The sequence below is a fragment of the Littorina saxatilis genome, linkage group LG14 (assembly GCF_037325665.1).
Source record: "Littorina saxatilis isolate snail1 linkage group LG14, US_GU_Lsax_2.0, whole genome shotgun sequence".
NCBI lineage: Eukaryota > Metazoa > Mollusca > Gastropoda > Littorinimorpha > Littorinidae > Littorina > Littorina saxatilis.
In genome coordinates, this window is record NC_090258.1 from 9,830,248 (window position 1) to 9,847,747 (window position 17,500).

The window sequence follows — 17,500 nt, forward strand, 5'->3', positions numbered from 1 at the left end:
CCTGTCTCTTCCCAGAGACCAGCAGTCCGTTACAGTAGCTCGGGTACTTTGTATCTCCCCCAAACTCATCAACTTAAGTTCATTACAGACAGAATAATTTAGATAGCCGCTAATTCAACAGTGTATAGCCTATAGGCCCTCTCTTTTCTTTTCTCTCCTCGACATTCAACCCATGGTCCCCCTCGACCACTACCATCTTTGACGCAATGTCACTGTCAGAAAACTCACTGCCTTCTTCGGCATCATACAATTCATCATCTGACAGAGACTCGTCAGTGGTAAGACATAATGCATTCTCATCATACTCCAACTCCTTGGATCAGACACACCTGAATGACAATGCTTCTCAATTAAAATGTACACATGCTTTATGTGAGTTAGGGAAGTATAAATAGAGAATACTATATGGCTTGCTGTGTCGTACCAGATTTTCATGAGTTGTTTTTTTTAAATATTGAACTGCGAGCGAAAGCGAGCTATTCACTATTTTAAAAAGCAACGAGTGTAAATCTGGTACAAAACAGCAAGCCATGTAGTATTCTGTTTATCCTACATACTGTACTTACGTGTATTTTACTGAAAATGTCCTGCAGTCGAGGCAGCTAAATTGAAGACGCTTGTTTTGGAACCTCGATCTCTTCTAAAGCCTCGTGCAATCTATTACGTCAAAGCAAAGAAACGTCACTCTGAAAGTGTGGCTTGACGTGTTAGTTCTAAAAATTCATCGAAGGTAATTAGCGAGCGCAATCTTTTTTCTTCTATAATGACGTTTGTCTCGGTGACTTTGGCATCATAAGCAGTGGAAAAACAGGTCCCTGCCAGACTTGCTTGACATGACCTCATTTACATGATATATACACACGTGTGATTTGAACGATTATTATCTCACGAGTGTCTCTCTCACGCATGTAGGATGATATTATTAATCAAATGAAAATTTACTAATAAAATGTTCTATTATGTCACTAGTGGAACCAGGAGGCCGAGGCCAGAGATTTAAAACAAGGGAGTACTTCCCACATTTCTCATACGGCCAAAGAATGGTGCAGGCTGCACTGGCTAAGAGTCTACCTGCCATACCATTGCCAGATGACACCAGCAATCATCCAGGTACAATGTAATCCCATTTTTATTTTGTTGAAAGGCAAGATTTAACCAGAAAGTAAGGAACTAACTCAGGGGTTCCACTTCTTGCACACACAAAAGTATATATATATACGCAGTTTTCAGCCTCCGTACACATTTTCACCGACATGTTGCATTTTGTCACGCAAAATTACAATTGCACTCAAAAAACTAAATAGCCACGAAGAGAGCACCTGAACTCCCACCTCTGATTCTCCCCACCCGCCTTGTTCATCACTGTTAACACTTGTGTACTTATCGCCAGAGGCCATAGTACCAGTGCTCTACCGAATTGAATCTTTATTCCTTAGGTCACTGCCACCGGCGATAGCCATATAAATTATATGAATGACCAGCTCTACCGAAGAGGAAGATTGCATTACATTTCTTTGGGGAGGGGGGGGTCATGAGTCACAGAATAAATAATTGATCCTGCTGTGTTCAGCAAAACAATGGTCTGCCTTATCACACATGCCATCAGTTTGGTGCACTGCCGATTCAGTTTACAGGCCAGGGGTGTCCGGGTCTACTCTGATTACATCGGACTGACCCACAGTGATTGTTTTTCAGGCCGAAATATCTTCCATTTAGCGCCATGCAAATAGTTCAGTTCCTCGCTTAGAGGCCTATTACCTGTACAGAGCCACTGCAAAACGCAAACAGACCGATCTGTCGTCGGAAAGTGAAAGAACAGAATCTGATGAAGGGACTTCTTTTAGTTACTTATCATCATCATGTCCAGTGATGGCGCTAGTACTTTTTTCAAACCGGTACGCAAACTTTTATGAAGCAAACAGTCCAGAAAAAAACGGTAGGCTGGTCATTGGAACCAGTTAGAATCCAGCTCAGAGTACTGGTTTTATAGTTTTGCCAGCGAAAAAAGACGCGGTAGTTCTAAAAATCAACGGCAGCCAATTTTGTTCGGGGATTTTTTCGTTTCAACCGGTAAAATACCGGTAATTACCGGTTAAAGCCAACACTGCATGTCTTCTCAATCGTAGTGAGAAAAACACACTTCTCCTGCGCGTTTTTTCCCCCAATTAAGTTTGTAATGGTACGCGTTTTCCCCGGCTCATACGCATTTTTTCAGTCATGTTGTGTATGCAAACGCAAAAAGCAAAAACCCAGTGGAACCCCTGACTAACTAACTGTTATGCAATACTTCTGGAGGGGTGATCACACTACAGTGAACACAGTTTAGTTATGACTAAGATATGTAGTTAAATTGCTATTCTGATACACATGGAAGAATTCAGGGTTATGATTTGATAGTCTCACATGGACCTATTTCGGTCATAAGGCCATATATGTCAACGGAAGCTGCTCAATATCCTATATATTTACAACAATAAAGCATGCTTCCTGTTTCATCACCGTGGATGAATTAAGTGCTTGCATGCACATACCTGGTCAGGTTTGCTTCTGTTACTGGTCGACAGACGATATAGTTTGTACAAAAACTAAATTCTTGCCGTCCATGAAATACATCCCTGGTAAAAATTCAATTCCTGCAACACACCTTGCAAAACTAGTAGCTGCAGTCTAGCAGACGGTCTTTCCAGTGCTTTGTAATGAATCGGCAATATTGCCTTTGCCTATGCAACGCTCATATATATGCAGATCCCAATCTGATGAATGGACTGACCCACAGTTAACAGAGAAAATAAAGGACCCACTAGAGAAAGTGCTGAATTCTTGGGATGTAGTCTGATGATAGACGGAAGACAGACAATAGACGGAAGACAGACAATAGACAGAAGATAGACGGAAGACAGACAATAGACGGAAGATAGACGGAAGACAGACAATAGACGGAAGACAGATGGTAGATCGAAGACAGACAATAGACGGAAGACAGACGATAGACGGAAGACAGACGATAGATGGAAGACAGACAATAGATGGAAGACAGACGGAAGACATACAATAGACAGAAGACAGACAATACACGGAAGACATACAATAGACAGAAGACAGACAATAGATGGAAGACAGACAATAGATGGAAGACAGACGGAAGACATACAATAGACAGAAGACAGACAATACACGGAAGACAGACAATAGATGGAAGACAGACGGAAGACATACAATAGACAGAAGACAGACGGTAGATGGAAGACAGACGATAGACGGAAGACAGACGATGTAGTCTGACGATAGACGATATATATACGGACGTTCAACCAGTATTTGGCTTCAGCTTGATTCAGGAACAAGAGGGCGACCGCAACTGAGTCGCATGTGTAGACAAACCATAATGCCTTTCTCCAGTCCAGTCTATGAAATAGGACTTACAGCTGATCTAGCTGGACTCTACGCAAGCTTCAGTACGAATGAAGTAAAATCTCCCATATCAAATTTATTATACACAAATATGAAAACAGTTAACTAGACTGTTCTAACTGTAAACCAACGTAAAGGGGAAATATGAAGCTCAAAAACAGGTTTAAGTCCCAAGCATCATGCAACCACAGGCGCTTTCTGTCTGTCTTTCCTACAGTTGACTGCAGCTTCGAACCACAGGCGCTTGTGACAGAGGACTCTACAAGCAGCCATCACTCAGTTGACTCCCAAATGGTGAGTTTTTATAGAGTAGATTATTTGTTGCCCTGTCTGAAGATATTTTGTTTTTGCGATTTGATTTGTTAAATGTTTGATCTGCATTACTTGTGAGTTTCCTGTGATGACCAAGGCAATGAAATATGTTTGCTATCTGCAGTCTATGTTCTTTTGCCTCTGAAAAACATGCATCAGAGTTGTGCATTCTATTTTTCCTCACTATTGATTGGATTAACGTTTTTAATTTGTGACTGTTTACTGTTAATGTGTTTTTTTGTGCCTATGATTCCATTTTCTGAGGCTGTGCTTATATTTCTTTATTTATCGTCACAGTTCAGTACAGACTTTTAACTAGTGAGAAGAGCATCCTTCCAAATGGACATGTAACAACAAATTTTAGTAGACCTGCTTCGCTTTATTAGCAAATCTAATGGCAACATTATTTCTCGAAAAACCTATAGTTCACTATTGACCAGCAGGGATAGACAAATAGTCTACCCGATTGCCAGGAGTGAGTAAAAAAAATCTGCCGGGCTAAGAGAAACCACCTGGCAACTTGTCGGCTGGCTATAAACATTCTGTACCAATGCAACAGTTTTGGTTGTAATTTCAAGTTTCAAAGCGATGCAACAATTGGGGCATGTGCTGGGCCAGCAACATTTCTGGCGGGCTAGTGAGTACTAGTGTAGTAACTTTCTTGAAGTTACTAGTCCTGTTGGCGAGTTAAGATTTGAAGATTTGGCCATCCTTGACAAGAATGATTGAGATTAAAAAAATCTTGATCAGCACAGAAAATAGCTAGGCTTTACTTTTTTGGTATTTGTTCAAGTCAATGGATATTCTTTTTGCATCATGACTTGTAAAACCCTTGGCAGATCTATGAGGTTGCACATGTGACCAATTGTATGAGCAGCAGTGATGGCCAAATCTCAAAATTTTAATTTGCCAGCCGAACGAGTAACTTCAAGAAAGTGACTAGCCAGACAGAAATGTTGCTGGTCCAGTACATACCACACAACAGATTATGAGTATCAGATTTCTTTGTACAATCAAAATAGAGGTGTTTTTGCAGATGCCAGAGGTTCCTGCATCTGCAGTGTTAATGTGGCTTTAAAACACCATAGTAGTACAACCAACACTTTTGCATTTGACCAGAATTTTCACTGGCCAGATGGGCGAGCTGCCAGACGGTTTCTTCTAGCGGAGACGGATATTTTAATCGCCTCTGGCAATCGGGCGGACAATTTAACCGTCCCTGAGCAGGAATGTGCTTATTGAGCTATATTTTCATATCGTGACGCGGGCCGGTTGGGAATTGTTTGGGCCGGTTCAAATTGCTGACCTAAAAAAAATAAGTTAAGGTAAACCCCTGGACACTAGTTTTTAGGACCTGGAGAGGACCCCAGACAATGGGGCCTCAAGGTTTGTCATACCCAGAACATCCGTTTTAAAGTTTTGTTCCAGCTGGGACTCATTGAGCCCGGTATCGCTGCGTGAATGACACATTTTCCACAAAACCACCCGCCCCATGTTCTATGAAAGATTTCTCTTCAAGGTCACATATCTTCTGCCGGAGGGAGGCTCAGTGCAAACTGACAGCAATTTTTGACGATAGTTATTGTATTTTGCAGGATTTTTCAGACAAAGACATGACATATGTCCCAGACTCTGCCAGCAGCATTGACGGATCGCATTTGTACCCACCATTGTTTTTTGGGTCACAACTCATCACAAAAATGGCTACGGGAACTGAAAGTACTTGCCCTGCCCCTGCTGAACCTGCTTGTCCTGAGTCCACATCATGCCCCAAAGAAGATCCATGCAGAATCAAAGGATTGTCCTTCGCTGAAACAAAGACTGTTGGTGACAAAACTGTACCCAAGCCTAAGCAGCACTTTTGTTTGTTTTGTCAGAAACCACAATCACGTTTGCCTCGGCATATTGAGACGCAGCACAAAGATGAAAAGTCTATGGTCCCTTACTTGAATGCTAAGAAAGGATCCGGAGAAAAGAAGGCAGAGCTGACAAAGCTTCGGAATGCTGGTGACCATCAGCACAATTTGAGTGTTCTGAGAAATGTGTCTGGGACACTGGTGGTGAAACGGAGGAAGCGAGAAAGTCCTTCGGTAAGCAACTTTGTTGCCTGCCCTTATTGCCTTGGATACTTTCAAATAAAGGATATTTACAGGCACAAGTGCGTAGAAGCAAATGATGGCTCACGGAGGGAATTTGTAAAGAAAGGGAAGCTAATGTTGCCCGATTCTGAATGCAAGGAAGATGAGTCGGAGGCATTCCAGTCTTTTCTTGACACACTGCAGTCAGACCATATCCGTCTGGTAGTCAAAACTGACCCTTTGATCAAAGAGCTTGCGAGAAGCCAAGTAAAACGGCACGGATTTAACCCGAGTCGTTTCGCCCAAATACGAAACAAAGTGAGGGAGGTTTCACGTCTGTTATTGAAACTGCGAAAAGTGTCAGGACTTGAAAACGCTTCTCTCAAGGAATTTCTCACGCCTGAAATGTTCAAAACGGTAATAGAAGCAACCAAACAAGTCGCTGGTTACGAAGCAGAGGAATACAAATTCCGAATTCCATCCTTAGCCAACAAACTTGGCTACACAATCAAGCTGTGTGCTGACATACTGGAGGTCCAGGCCGTGGAAAAAAGGAATGACAGTCTGAAGTGTGATGTTCAGGGATACCTGAAACTCCATCAGATGAGATGGAATGAAGAAATTTCTGCCCACGCAAGTCGCAATCTGTATGAACAGAAAAAGGGACATGCAAAACGTCTTCCTCTGTCGAGAGACGTCGCCAAGCTCTCCTCTCACCTCAGCAATGTTTCAGCCGCGGCCACCCAAACCCTCACTACAGCACACGAAGAAAAGGAGATCAAGGCAGCATGGAAAAGCCTTGCGGAAGTCACTCTGACCCAGATAATCCTTTTCAACAGGAGAAGGTCAGGCGAGGCCTCAAGAATGAAACTAGTAGATCTAAATCAACACGAAACTCACGATGTGGATGTCTTCAAATCACTTAGCACATTTGAAAAAATCCTATGTAACAAGCTGACCAGGATTGAGATAATCGGAAAACGTGGCCGAATTGTCCCAATTCTCATGACTGCACAGGTGAAAGCAGCTGTGGAACTGCTTGTGCAAAAAAGAGATGATGCTGGTGTCAGCGGTTCCAACAAATTTGTGTTTTCTTGCACATTCTTTCAGTCGGAGGGGCACATTCGGGGATCTGACACGCTTCGAAAGTTTGTGACATCAGCGCAGTTGGCAGAGCCACAGTTCATCACATCTACTTCACTTCGAAAGCAGGTTGCTACTCTGTCCCAGATAGTCAGTTTGAAGGACAACGAGCTGGATGCCCTTGCTCAGTTTATGGGACATGATGTTCGCACTCACCGCGAGTACTACCGCCTCCCATCAGACATGATGCAGTTGGCCAAAGTCAGCAAATTACTCCTTGCCCTTGAAAAGGGGAAGCTGCAAGACCACCAGCGCTGCACCCTGGATGAGATGGAAGTGGCTGAAGATGAAGCCATCACCTCGGATGAGGAGGCAGGTATGTGTGACATTTTGAAGATGAATTCCTTTGCTCTTTTTGCACAAAATGAACACAGCTAGACTATCTCTAAATCTAGTATTGTAATAACCTTTTTTTTGTATTCTTAAATTCATCTTCTTCTCCTTCTGCTTCTTCTGCCTCTTCTTCTTCTTCTAAATTGGGGGGCTGAGATGGCTCATTCGGTACACAGCGTGGACTACATATAGTTCCTCTGACTCTCATAGTCACAGGTTTGAATCCCGGTCTCCCTCTCTCTGGTATCGCCTTTGTTGTGGCTAGTGACATTGAACCACCAATACAATTTTATTTGTTTTAAATCTAAATTGAGAACGTTCATACTTCAATGCACACTACAATGTGATATATTGTGCTAACATTAATTTGCATTACACAATAAAGCAAACATTAATACTACGGTACTTACTACATAAACTTTTGTACTTGCGATCTGGGATTTTATCTATTCTATCATATTGTAACTATTATTTACAGAATTTGTTGAAAAGGGTCACAGCCCTATTCCAGAACGATCTGCATCAGGAAGGTTCGCAACAAAAGACTCTTTGGCACCGCCACATAACCAGCCCTCTCCGCCTATGCATCAACCTTGTCCTGCTACAGCTGCACCTGACAGTAAGTCTTCTTCTTCTGTGTACGCATGCTATCAACTACAGTACTGCAAGCACTCCCAGTTTCGGATAAAAACAAATGCGATTGGTCACTTTGGCAGAAATAACAACTGTGAACAGAATGTTGATAGTAAAAGAAAGTAAGGAAGCAGGAAAGATGAGCCGGTGCCTACCTAACAGCAAACTAGATAGCTCCTGGTGTTCAAAAACAGGAGGGGCCCTTAATTTAAGTCCGCAGCGCTCCACTGCAGTAGGTGACAGTAAGTGACAATATGGGCTGAATCCATCCCATCTACATGGTGTTGGAGTGGGGACAGGACATATTTGAATGGCGATGTCGCTGTTCAGTGTCTGAAAGTCTCTTAAGTTTGTAGTTGCAAACATGACTTTTCTTTCTCTTTACCCCCCCCCCCCCCCCCCCCCCTCCTCACTCCCACAAAGTAACATAGTAGATTTAATTTCTTATTTGTAGCTGCCATTCCATGTAAAAGTGAATACATTTACTTATTTAGTATAAACTTGTCACCCTGGCATGAGGTAATATGACCGGCACGGTTGGCCTAGTGGTAAGGCGTCCGCCCCGTTGTGGGTTCGAACCCCGGCCGGGTCATACCTAAGACTTTAAAATTGGCAATCTAGTGGCTGCTCCGCCTGGCGTCTGGCATTATGGGGTTAGTGCTAGGACTGGTTGGTCCGGTGTCAGAATAATGTGACTGGGTGAGACATGAAGCCTGTGCTGCGACTTCTGTCTTGTGTGTGGCGCACGTTATATGTCAAAGCAGCACCGCCCTGATATGGCCCTTCGTGGTCGGCTGGGCGTTAAGCAAACAAACAAACAAAAAATGAGGTAATATCACAAGGGTTATTCATGTTTTTGTATTTGTCAGATTCTGCTGATGATGAGGAAGCACCAGAAATCCAAAGGAAGTTTCAACGGTGTGCTGCTGACAGCAGTGCATGCTCAAACAGTTCAGTATATATCTTTCTCCTTAGTCAACCAATTTTCCATGGGGGCGCGACTGGAGATGGATGAAGGTCAGGGGGTTCCTGTGTTCGAGTGGGAACAGCTTGAATTTAACTCACAGAGTTGTTTGTGTCCAACACGCTTGTCGGAGGTGTTTTTTTACGGCGTCAATGTTGGGGGGTGGGTGGGGGTTAAGGATGAGGGGTAGAACTGCATTCGTTGATGCATTTTGATTGTCTTACATCTGAAATGTATTTGTACCTTTGAAGAATAGTTCATTCCTGTACACTCATAACACGGAACACACGTTTATTTATTTTGAACATAACATAATTAATACAATAAATAATTAATTATAATTTTATTATGTCCCCAGGCGAGCCCCCTTCCTCCTGGACATTCTCTCCTGTTGGTGTGGCAATGATGAACAAAAGATGCAGTGTATTCACACAGATCACTTCTCCTTCAGCGTCATCTAACGAAAGTAAGCTTTATTGCATATAAATTAATTTAGAAACATGCTGGCGTCACCCCCCGCGGGTTAGGGGGAGTCCCATATTGGTTGGGACTAGAAAGAATTTACCCGCTGCTACCCAGCATGTCGTAAGAGGCGACTAACGGTTCTGTTTCTTCTCTTCTTTTGTCTTATTTCTGCCTTACCAGTCCTTTCACCTATATTTCCTTCCAAGAAAACTCTCCCTACTATTCCCTGCAGTTTTCCAATTCTTTTCTTGTTGTCTTATTTCTGCCTGACTGGATCCATCACCTTTATTTCACTTACCAAAAGTCTTCTTTTCCACATCCTTATTTCTCTGCACCCCGCATGTCGTATGAGGCGACTAACGGATTCTGTTTCTCCTTTAACCCTTGTTAAGTGGTTCTTGTATAGAATATAGTCAATGTTTGTAAAGATTTTAGTCAAGCAGTATGTAAGAAATGTTTAGTCCTTTGTACTGGAAACTTGCATTCTCCCAGTAAGGTCATATATTGTACTACGTTGCAAGCCCCTGGAGCAATTTTTTGATTAGTGCTTTTGTGAACAAGAAACACTTAACAAGTGGCTCCCTCCCATCTCCACCCTTTCCCCTATCCCATCTCCCCCTTTCCCTCGTCGCGATATAACCTTCGTGGTTGAAAACGACGTTAAACACCAAATAAAGAAAGAAAGAAATGCTGGCGTCATGTACGGACGATTAACTAAGCGCCCATTACCTAGTTGTTGAATGACCGCATTCCATAGTGGAAACTCTTGTGTTTAGTTATTTGACAACGAAATTGATATTTTAAAAGCATATGTCTTTTAGCTGTTGTCCTTTTTTTGCTATTTTGCATAATCTATCAAATGATTTGAAATAAAGATAAGGCAGCTGAGAAAATCTATCGTCTTTTTTTTCCCCAAGGTTCAACTGACAATGAGTACCTACCTGAACAGTGGAGCCATTCCAAACCAAAGAAGCTCAAATCAAAGGCAACGCGCAACAGTGAGTGGAAACATAATCATTGTCTTTATACCTCTTCTTTCTCTTTGTGAACTGAGCTTTAAGGAGCTGACTCAATCCACACAAAAGTTATTCTTTTAAAGTAGAACAAAACCAGTAAACTAGATAGTTATTGTGTTTTTGAGTAAGGTAATATCCTTCTCTGAAGCCCTTGAAAGGAAAAATAGAGCCTGTTCATAACGTGTTAACTGTTAATCTAACTAGGAGCGTATAGTTATTGTGTTTTTGAGTACGGTAATACCCTTCTCTAAAGCACTTGGAAGGAAACATAGAGTATGTTCACAGACCTGTTTACCCTCCCGGAATTATTACGGATTTAGGGTCTAAATTCCGGTATTACGGAAATCTACCGGAAATTCCGGTCACAAGAACCATTTCCGTGTGTGAAAATTTAAAGTCGAAATTGTAGTACTAGTAGTCACCGGGATTTTGATTTCCCGAAAACCCTTTTAGCTCAAGGCCGACCGGAACAGCCTTGTCTGCGCATGTGCAAAAACAAGGTATTTGTCGGTCAACGCGTGGTTTTTGTGCATTCGGTCCGATCGACATGGGTCGTAAGCGTAAGGCCGATCTCTCTGGGGACAAAATGCCAACCAAAAAAGCTCAAGTTGTACAGGAATATCGGCAAAACTATCAAGTCAAGTGGCAGTGTCTGGCGAAGTCTAAGAAGAGCGAATCACTTGCATTTTGGTGATCGAATTGAGATCAGTGCAACAACAAAGCTAGTCAGTCATGAGTCACTGCAGTCGTTCGTCCGCGAACCAAGCGAACGTGTCCCGAGGTTAGACGCAGCATTAGTTTATTTACAAAATGCAGTACACAAATGAACATGGAAACAAACAAATTGTGTTTGGCAAAACATGAGCCTGCTTCGCATCGAGTTTATTTGACCAGTATGTCTGTGCTTCGACATTATCTCTTGCTACGGTCAGTGACTTGTGCTGTTGCCGGAATTTGAAAGTCTTTTTGAGTCTAAAAGTGATCTCCATTAATCTTTCTCCAATATAGCAAAGATCACAGTTCTTTGAATTGAAAAACTTTAAAGAAAATCTTTAAATAAAATGAACGAGCCGGTCCACAAAAAATAAAGGTAGCTTCTGGAGAGTGTTTTTCTGACTGGTTTTAATGCAGGATGTAAACAGGTCTGTGTTCATAACGAGTTAACTGTTAATCTAACTAGGAGTGGCATTTTGTCAAAGAGCAGTTCAAATCCGTACGTTCTTTAACATATCAAAATGGCCTTCTGCTGTCGCTCAGTTTTCTTGATTCAAAACTAAGCAGTAAATTGTATAATTATTTAAAAATGAATAAATAAGTGGATCAGTTAACAAGTGCAATGGCTAACTGACCTGCCACTTCTCATGCCCATTCGTGGCTTCTGTCCCATGCTTTGAAAATGAATGTGTACAGGGTCTGTAATTCCGGTTTTAATTTAGATTTGAAATCTTTTGTAATTAATGGATTACGCCCACATACACTTCCGTGTATTAGAGGCGGGGACGGGAGTCCCAGGAATTGGAAAAAAGAGGAGGTACTATATCTAACTTACATTGAACAACCAAAATGTAAGCAGCACTAAGATTGACAGTGAAAATGTGACAGTTTTAGTGTACTAGCTTTAGTGCCACGAAGAAGAATCAGAACAAATGTTGACTCGGGAAAATAAATGTCCATGCCCAATCAAGATTCGAAATAGAGACACTGAGATCACGAGTTGTCGGCCTAGACCACCAGACTACCCGGCGCTCATATTGAGTTGGCATGATTGTTCCTTATAAAGTTTTAATCCGATAACATATTTAACCTTTGTATCTCCGGTAATAGGTCTTGTGATATCTGTGTCCACAAAGGTTCAAACCAGCCACGTCGACTGTGGTTGGAGGAGGAGGTGAAGGCAGTGGAGGCTCATTTGTTAAAATATATCGCCACGCAAGTGCTGCCAAGAAAAGAGGATATCCAGAAGTGCCTTCAGGCTGAAGAGGCTCTGAAAAATCGTACCTGGCTACACGTCAAGAACTATGTACGAAACCGGATTACTGCTTTGCAAAGAAATCAGCGAAACTAAATAATGTTCCGCTTTTCAGCTACTGATCATCTTTCCAATGTTGTTGCTGATCACTACCACTAAGTAGATATATATCTAGTGCAGGTTTGTGTCTTGAGCTGTACTGGACAATGATTTACACATTTATCTTTATTTGTTTTTATTAATTTTGACTATGAGCACACTGGTGGTTGTGTTTCATGTTAAATGATTTATTTAGTATGTGTTTATGCAAATCATTTTTGGCATTTTGAATAAGCTAGATGTGACCTTTCTTAGCACTGATCCAAAGGTCAGTTTAATATGCGGTCAAAACAATGATGGTGGAGGCAGTTGGCTATTTTTAATTCATTTGCATAGCAAAAACGAGGCTATATATCTATTGACAACTGACCACCTATTGAACACTCAAAACTTTTCAAATAATGGAAGCTTTCATTATAAAAACTTGTCTTGGTTATGAAACCTATGAACACTTATAAAATGCATGTGATTACATCAGCAAAACAAAACAAAATATAAGCAAGTGAGTCATATTCTTTGTGGCTTTGCCCTTGTTTAACTGTATTATCATTATTTATTATCATGAACACAGACTACCATAAGGTCCGCTCCCCCCCCCCCCCCCCCCCCCCCCCCCCCCGCGGGTTAGGGGGAAGAATTTACCCGATGCTCCCCAGCATGTCGTAAGAGGCAACTAACGGATTCTGTTTCTCCTTTTACCCTTGTTAAGTGTTTCTTGTATAGAATATAGTCAATGTTTGTAAAGATTTTAGTCGAGCAGTATGTAAGAAATGTTAAGTCCTTTGTACTAGAAACTTGCATTCTCCCAGTAAGGTCATATATTGTACTACGTTGCTAGCCCCTGGAGCAATTTTTTGATTAGTGCTTTTGTGAACAAGAAACAATTAACAAGTGGCTCTATCCCATCATCCCCCCCCCCCTTTCCCCGTCGCGATATAACCTTGAACGGTTGAAAACGATGTTAAAACACCAAATAAAGTAAAGATAAGGTCCGCTATTAGGAAAGTCAAAACAATCAAAGTGTCATATGCACTTTGTCATCGTGTGTGACATTTTATTGTCAACACAACGATGGTGGTGTTTCACATGTTATGATTAATTCAGATCTTAAGTGTATATAAAGTGTATTAATGTACATGTACTTTTGACCATTTTAGATAAGCTTAATTTGATATTTCAGGGGCCTCTGTCAAAAGGTCACTACAGCATGTGGTGTCAAAGCAACCATTGTGGAGGCAAATGGCCTATTTTTAACAGGATGTTTGAAGATGTGTTTCTTTTATTATTTGTTTGAGAGACAAGAAGTTGGAAAAAAAGTGTTATTTCATGTTCTTTTGTCACCGCGGGCAAAGTTAGTCAATCATTGATATAGTAAAAAAAATCTGTTTTGTTTGTTGCCATTGAAATAACATTTACAACAGCACTAAACATGATGTTGCTAATTATCATTTTGTGGACTATTCAATGGAGTGTTTTGAATTGTGCCATTTATCATGCAACAACTGGTTTATTTTTACAGTGGTTGATTTTCCATTATGCAAAAATATAATTATATGGCTGAAGACTACCTTCTTCTTCTTCTTCTGCGTTCGACGTGAAGACTACCTCATTTCATTCTATTTCATGATTATACTGAACACACTCTAGCAGTAGCCCTGCTAGTCCGTTTAAGGAAAGTCGACACATTGTATGTTCCCGTCAGAACAATGTATATACACTGGGTGCGTATGATGTTTTTTCGGTTTTTTTATTATGAGCACACTGGTGGTTGTGTTTTTTTAATTTGATATTTAATGATTTATTCAGAATGTGTTCTTGCAAATCATTGTTGGACATTTTAAAGGTGCTCGTCTGCATTTTTTCTCCTTTTTGACTCACATGCGAAGCAAAAGTGAGTCTATGTACTCACCCGAGTCGTCCGTCCGTCCGTCCGTCCGGAAAACTTTAACGTTGGATATTTCTTGGACACTATTCAGTCTATCAGTACCAAATTTGGCAAGATGGTGTATGATGACAAGGCCCCAAAAAACATACATAGCATCTTGACCTTGCTTCAAGGTCAAGGTCGCAGGGGCCATAAATGTTGCCTAAAAAACAGCTATTTTTCACATTTTTCACATTTTCTCTGAAGTTTTTGAGATTGAATACCTCACCTATATATGATATATAGGGCAAAGTAAGCCCCATCTTTTGATACCAGTTTGGTTTACCTTGCTTCAAGGTCAAGGTCACAGGAGCTCTTCAAAGTTGGATTGTATACATATTTTGAAGTGACCTTGACCCTGAACTATGGAAGATAACTGTTTCAAACTTAAAAATTATGTGGGGCACATGTTATGCTTTCATCATGAGACACATTTGGTCACATATGATCAAGGTCAAGGTCACTTTGACCCTTATGAAATGTGACCAAAATAAGGTAGTGAACCACTAAAAGTGACCATATCTCATGGTAGAAAGAGCCAATAAGCACCATTGTACTTCCTATGTCTTGAATTAACAGCTTTGTGTTGCATGACCTTGGATGACCTTGACCTTGGGTCAAGGTCACATGTATTTTGGTAGGAAAAATGTGTAAAGCAGTTCTTAGTGTATGATGTCATTGCTAGGTTTAGGTCAAGCATGTGAGTCGTATGGGCTTTGCCCTTCTTGTTTTTTATATTACTACATTTTAATTTAACTAAAAAGTTGTGACAGATGACATCTTCTTAATTTATTCCCCTTGTTTTTAACATGACTATTATAAGGAGAGTTTGCTGAGAAAAAAACCCATTGTTTTACCTATAACTTTTTTAAAATAACTTTTTGCACAGTGGTTCTTCTCATCATGTGACTTAACTTTTTAGCGAAATTTAATGGTAGGATTATGAATAAATAAGCAAAACACAGACGAACACCTTTAAATAAGCTAGATGGGACATATCTTAGGATTGGTCAAAAGGTCAGTTTATTATGTGCTGTCAAAACAACGATGGTGGAGACAATTGGCTATTTTTAATTCATTTGTGCAGCAAAAATGAGGCTATGTTCTGACAACTGACCACGTATTGAACAGTCACAACTTTTCAGACAATGGAAAAATGCATGATACAAACTTGACTTGGTTATACTTGTAGAGCCTATGAATACTCACAAAATGCATGTCAGATTCTATTAGCAAAAAACAATACGAAATCTGAGCAAGTGAGTCATGATTATCGGTGGCTTTGCCCTTGTTTAAAGCGGCTAGATCTGATTTAAAACAGCTATGCCTACGTTGCATTCAGACATTGTTTTCAGCCGATTTGAGCGGAATGGCTGTTATATATTGTTCAGCCAACCTTAATTAGAGCAACCCTTACCCTTGTTATCCCAAAGAAGTACTGTACGCCCCCCGCGGGTTAGGGGGAAGAATTTACCCGATGCTCCCCAGCATGTCGTAAGAGGCGACTAACGGATTCTGTTTCTCCTTTTACCCTTGTTAAGTGTTTCTTGTATAGAATATAGTCAATGTTTGTAAAGATTTTAGTCAAGCAGTATATAAGAAATGTTAAGTCCTTTGTACTGGAAACTTGCATTCTCCCAGTAAGGTAATATATTGTACTACGTTGCAAGCCCCTGGAGCAATTTTTTTATTAGTGCTTTTGTGAACAAGAAACAATTAACAAGTGGCTCTATCCCATCTCCCCCCTTTCCCCGTCGCGATATAACCTTCGTGGTTGAAAACGACGTTAAACACCAAATAAAGAAAGAAAGACTTAAGAAACGTCGTTTAAACTCGGCGTACAGCGAGCTTCCGCAGCGACCACTGCTCTTTTGTTGTGGAGGCTGTGTGAATTACTTCCCGTTTAGTCATGCATATAGTCTCAATGCCACACTGAATTGGCCACTAGAACCCGAGTTTTGAGATATGAAACTATTCCGGTCGTGAAGCATTGTTATGGTTTATAGTAGCATAACACTAGTCTGGTGGCGATAGGAGAGAGTAAATCAGACCTAGCCGCTTTAAACTCTCCCTCTTGTACAAAAGAGTAGTGGTCGCTTCTAAAGCTTGCTGTACGCCGAGTTTGAACGACGTTTCTTAAGTGTACAGTACTTCTTTGGGATAACAAGAGTAAGGATTGCTCTAATTAAGGTTGGCTGGGCAATATATAACAGCAATTCCGCTCAAATCGGCCAAAAACAAGGCCCGAAGGCATCGTAGGCATAGCCGTTTTAACTTTATTATCATTATTATTTATTATCGTGACCACAAACTACCATAAGGTCCGCTAGTAGGAAAGTCAAAACAATCATAACGTATCATAAACACTGGGTCATCGTGTGATCATTATTATTTATTATCGTGACCACAAACTACCATAAGGTCCGCTTGTAGGAAAGTCAAAACAATCATAACGTATCATAAACACTGGGTCATAGTGGTGTTTCACATGTAATGATTGATTTCGATTTTGAGTGCTCTATCCCATCTCCCCCCCTTTCCCCGTCGCGATATAACCTGCGTGGTTGAAAACGACGTTAAACACCAAATAAAGAAATAAAGAATAAAGAAAGATTTTGAGTGTATATAAAGTGTATTTATGGTACATTTACTTTTGGCTCTTTAGATCAGCTTAATTTGGTATTTCATGGGCATCGGTCAAAAGGTCACTTCAGCATGTGCTGTCAAAACAACGATGGTGGAGGCAAATGGCCTATTTTAACAGGATGTTTGAAGATTTGCTTTTTCAATTTTGTTTGAGAGACAAGAAGTTGGAAAATAGTTTTATTGTATGTTTCTTTGTCACCTGGGGCAAAGTTATTCAATCGTCGCTATACGTTTGTTGGAAGCTATAATACAAAGGATAAATTGGCAGCTTTCTTACTTTCTGTTAGAAACAAAAGTATATTTTTCATTTGTTGCAATTGAAAAAGCATAGACCTTACTAAAGATGCTGCTAGTTGTTTTGATTGTGTGGACTATTCAGTGGAGTGTTTTAAATAATCTGTATATATATATATATATATATATATATGCCAATTCTCATGCCTCACAGTATTTTAACATTGGTTTATTTTCCATGTTACAAATATGTAATCATATGACTCGAGACTA

The 17,500-nt window shown here is 40.7% G+C and overlaps 2 protein-coding genes across 11 annotated transcripts in view; one reads left to right on the forward strand and one right to left on the reverse strand.

Moving 5' to 3' along the window:
* The window catches only part of LOC138947066 (microtubule-associated protein tau-like), a 144,840-nt gene that overhangs the window by 109,369 nt on the left and 17,971 nt on the right, over positions 1–17,500 (reverse strand). The gene's annotated exons all lie outside the window — the stretch shown is intronic.
* Positions 454–17,500, forward strand: part of LOC138947064 (uncharacterized) — a 17,784-nt gene continuing 737 nt past the window's right edge. The window contains exons 1-8 of one of the 2 annotated variants that reach the window (XM_070318488.1): positions 454–1,110; positions 3,629–3,705; positions 5,319–7,260; positions 7,756–7,896; positions 8,780–8,860; positions 9,233–9,340; positions 10,257–10,337; positions 12,206–17,500. The exon at positions 12,206–17,500 is cut by the window's right edge and continues 737 nt beyond it. In XM_070318488.1, the coding sequence (XP_070174589.1) occupies positions 960–1,110; positions 3,629–3,705; positions 5,319–7,260; positions 7,756–7,896; positions 8,780–8,860; positions 9,233–9,340; positions 10,257–10,337; positions 12,206–12,420 (2,796 nt within the window). In that variant the 5' untranslated portion in view covers positions 454–959 and the 3' untranslated portion in view covers positions 12,421–17,500. The remainder of the gene's footprint in view (positions 1,111–3,628; positions 3,706–5,318; positions 7,261–7,755; positions 7,897–8,779; positions 8,861–9,232; positions 9,341–10,256; positions 10,338–12,205) is intronic. The other variant, XM_070318489.1, reaches the window with a different exon arrangement.